Source organism: Quercus lobata, chromosome 9, assembly GCF_001633185.2.
Source record: "Quercus lobata isolate SW786 chromosome 9, ValleyOak3.0 Primary Assembly, whole genome shotgun sequence".
NCBI classification, from domain to species: domain Eukaryota; kingdom Viridiplantae; phylum Streptophyta; class Magnoliopsida; order Fagales; family Fagaceae; genus Quercus; species Quercus lobata.
In genome coordinates, this window is record NC_044912.1 from 45,722,195 (window position 1) to 45,726,104 (window position 3,910).

General features: G+C 36.6%; 1 protein-coding gene across 4 annotated transcripts; it reads right to left on the minus strand.

Moving 5' to 3' along the window:
* Positions 1 to 1,233: 1,233 nt before the first annotated feature.
* LOC115960576 lies at positions 1,234 to 3,237 on the minus strand. 4 transcript variants are annotated; one of them, XM_031079519.1, is made up of 3 exons: positions 2,641 to 3,237; positions 2,217 to 2,366; positions 1,234 to 1,951 (listed from the first exon to the last, which is right to left on the minus strand). In XM_031079519.1, the coding sequence occupies exons 2-3, from the start codon at positions 2,287 to 2,289 to the stop codon at positions 1,455 to 1,457; spliced, it is 570 nt and encodes a 189-aa protein (XP_030935379.1). In that variant the 5' UTR covers positions 2,290 to 2,366; positions 2,641 to 3,237; the 3' UTR covers positions 1,234 to 1,454. The 4 variants fall into 4 exon arrangements, 2 of the variants coding, with proteins under 2 accessions (XP_030935379.1, XP_030935380.1); XR_004085204.1 differs by having other exon boundaries at positions 1,252 to 1,951; positions 2,641 to 3,230; XR_004085205.1 differs by having other exon boundaries at positions 1,252 to 1,951; positions 2,210 to 2,366; positions 2,641 to 3,230.
* Positions 3,238 to 3,910: the final 673 nt, after the last annotated feature.

Sequence of the window (3,910 nt, forward strand, 5' to 3'; positions counted from 1 at the left end):
TAATTCAAATGGCACTTGCTTCCCCCAAACAAATAAATGGAAGGCCAAGTTGTGGGTTTAAAAGTTAAAACCCCATTAGGAGCATTGAAGCTTACCAACCTAAAAACATTAATCATTAAATAGAGAAGCTCTCTGGCTTTTACAAAATCATTTTGGACTTCTATCTTTATTTTTAGTATGTCATATAATCCAATTAATCATCCAGCCAATTGGATGGTAAAACCATTACACCTGTGATTAAATGTTATCAAGGATCAACGGGGCAGAGAGTTATAAACTATCACAAAGTAATCCTTTAATAGTTCAATTTTGTTTTCTATGGGGAATTTAGTGAAGTGGGAAGTGGTGAGGAACAACCAAAAACTGGAGAGCCAGTCATATAGACTTCCAAAGAAATTATGGGGTTTACTCATCAATTAAGGCCACAAAACAAAAGAATTCAGCGCATACCAAAGAGCTACCCATAATGACCACGCATATCTTTTTATTTAAGTATAATGACCATGCATATCCTACCTATAGCAAGTAATTTCCAAGCTATAAAAAGCTGAGTTCCAAATTCCACACCTTGACAAAAAAGGAATATTAATCTCTCCAAACAGAACCCACATAAACCCCATTAGGACATAATTTTGACATCTGTAAACAAGCCAAACAAACTAATTGGGTATAAACAATCCCACAAAGCCAAAGAAGAAACCAAGTATCTAAACTTAACATGAAGAGCTAAAAATGCTCCATCACAACAGAAACCACAATCAATAATATTATATATTAAAAAAAATATCAAATATTGGGGAACCTCACAGTAGTACTCTTGGACTTGGATTGAATGGCTCCTCCACATACAGTACCAAATTGGCATCTGAAACCCCCATTGCCCGTTGCCAAATTGGCATACTCCACTATGACCACCAAACAAAAATTTTGAAACCCATCATCCCCCATTCCCGCCAACACCAGCCCTATATTCTGTTTTCGCAACTCTCTCTCTCTCTATCTCGCTCTCTGCTCTGGTGTATTGTAATTGAAGTAAAACTAAATAAAATTAAAATTTGTATTAAAAAAAAAAAAAGTGTCACGTAAGAGTAAATGTAAAAGTGAGGGGTAAAATGGAGAGTAAGAAAAAATAAATAAATGTTGCGCTAATTTCTTGAATTGCTTTCCATTCTCCTCTACAATAAGAAACCACGTCTCTCTTAAAAGATAAAAGAATAAAATCTCTCTGTTTATGGTTTGGGTTGTGAATGATCAATAAAAATCCCTTTGTTTTGTTCACTCCCACTCAAAGTCGGATAGATTTGCATTCAATACATTATACAAACAAATGTTATACATCCAAACGTAACAAATTAAAATGGTAAAATTATCATCTTGATTACTTCATGAACTATAAGTACAAAGAATTCAAAAATCATATACAAAAAGAATCATCATCAACATGTAGATCATCATCAATGACGGTGATAGCACTTGGATTTCTTGGAAAGATTAATCTCTGGTTCAGGCTTAGGGATGTCTCTCAAATCCACCAATTGAATCTTTCTTTTGGCCCTTTGAACTTGTTGGTATCCAAGTTGTAGCTTTCTTTTTGATGCTTCAAGTTTCAACTCCAATGACTTCCTCTTCTCCTCTTCCTCCTTTTGCGCTTTCCTTTGCCGCCATGCAGCCAAATTAATCTTGACCACAATCCTCTCTTTCTTTTCACTATTACTGGCAGCAGAAGACAACGTTGAGATCGCTTCCTTCTTGTTACCATCATCTTGCTGCTCTGAAGGAAACCCAGAAGCAGAAGCAGAAGCAGAAGCAGAAGAGAGAGACTTCTTCAAACTCATACGAGGGTTAGGATCTAAACCCATAGCCACACGAGTTCTTGCATCTAAACCCAAAAGCATAGCCATAGCCATGACTACCGAAATCTTCAGGAGAGAGTATTTTTGCGTACTGAAATCTTCAAGAGAAAGTATTTTTGCGTTTAGGTTTTTTCTTGCCAAAGTGGGATAGATATATATACAAAAATTTACTACATCACTCTCCGACTCCCACACGGAGACGGAGAAACTCTCACTCTCTGTTTTGTTATCACCGACTCAGAGGAATACTTTCATCCCACGCAACCCCAACTAGCCGTTACTATTTCAAATATTATGCATTACAAGAATTAATAAAAGTTTTACACTTTTGAATGACATGATAGTAATGTACGTACGGTGTACCTGCTTGCTGCAAGGGCAATACAGATTTGAATGAATTGACTAAAAAGAGAGAAATTTCCAATTGAATAATCATCTTGAAATGGGCCGTGGATCTTTCTTCTTCTTTTTCTTGAAATGTTTAGAGGCAACTTTCAACGCCTTAGTCCAAGCCTGTAATGAATAGTGTAAAATATAATAAGAAAAATGCTTTTTTGTTTTTCTTTTTAATCAAATGATGAACCAAAATAAATTGCACTCAATAGAGACAAAGTTTTCCAACAAATTATTATTATTATTATTATTATTATTATTTATTTATTTTTTTCTCTCTCAAAAGGGCTTATTAATTTCAGGTTAATTATCTCAAAATTTCAGATTAAAAAATATAGAAATAAAGAAAACAAAATAATAGAAATTCTCTAGAAAGAAATAGGAATAGAAATACCTTTGCGGTGTGTGGGAAACAAGTAAAAGTGGGCTTCAGAGGAGTTGGGGAGAACTCAGATGCCTTGGTTTTGTTCTTGTGCATGTGCTTCATCTTCAAAACATTAAGATTAAGATTGATGTTGAGCTTCTTCTTGATGTTGGAAGTGACTTTCTTCAACTTGGTTTTGTTGCTCAACACCATAGCACCACCACCAAATGAGATCTTTCTATTTGTGGGTGTCATGAAATCCAAATCTTCAAAATCAGAATCCAAGTCCATGGCACTGTAAGCCCGAGGGACCAAAGGGGACCATATTGAGCTCTGCGTGTAGTCAAAGTCGAAAGCCGATGACTTGTCCGGGAATTTGCAGAGAAGCTCTTTTGACACTAATGGTTCTAAGTAGTACACCACTTTTGTAGTGCCCATAACAGACCTCTCTGTCTCTTCTTCTTCTTCTACTTTGGACATAGCCATATCTAAGAGAGATCTTGTTCTGAATCTTCTATATAAGATACTCTCTACATAGAATGTTGTGATCTTTTTTTGCCTTTTTTTTTTGCTTTCTGTTTCCTTTGTGGGATTTGGACCGTTTGGGACTTGTGTTTAAAGCAAACGTGAGGGAAGAAAGAACAACAGGATGTTTTGGAAAGTTACCGTTACATTTTCAATTTTAAATGCGATGTGCCTGCTTTGTCCCTCGTTTCTTAACCTTTTTTCTCGATTTTGCCCTCCATTTTTGCTTTTATCTTATTTTGGTCCATGGAGTGAGTGATATAGGTGTCATATCACGTGTGCCATACCCACAACAATTTAGAACAGTGAATAATCTAACAAAAAGGGACAGCAACGGTCTTTGGATCACGGGTTTTGCCAAACCAACTACTACCTTTTTTAGTTTAGCTGCTGAGTTGTTTGCTCTTAGGGAAGGGCTAGCTCTTTGTGTTGAATTGCAGGCTCAGGCTGTTGAAGTAGAGCTTGATGCTTCCGTAGCAATCTCTTTAATTTCTTGCAATATCACCTCTAATGGGGATCTTTCGGTTCTTGTTGATGATTGCAGGGAGTTTCTTCTGCAGCTGCCTCAAGCTAGGATGACTCATTGCTATAGAGAGGCAAATTGCTGTGCTGATGCCTTAGCCAAGTTAGGAGCTAATATATCCTCTGTTTGTAATCGTTTTAATTCCCCTCCTCCTGTTGTAATCCCCTTTTTGTTAGCTGATTCACTGGGGACAGCTCGGACCAGGATGGTCCCTTTTGGTTCTTGTAATAGCACTTCTTAATTAATATTACT

What these genes read in the sequence shown, in the direction of transcription:
- LOC115960576 (XM_031079519.1), bottom strand. Translation starts at nt 2,289, where the DNA reads ATGATTATTCAATTGGAAATTTCTCTCTTTTTAGTCAATTCATTCAAA. An exon ending in ATTGCCCTTGCAGCAAGCAG is followed by an intron (nt 1,952 to 2,216) that starts GTACACCGTACG and finishes TTTCTCTTGAAG; the next exon opens with ATTTCAGTACGCAAAAATAC.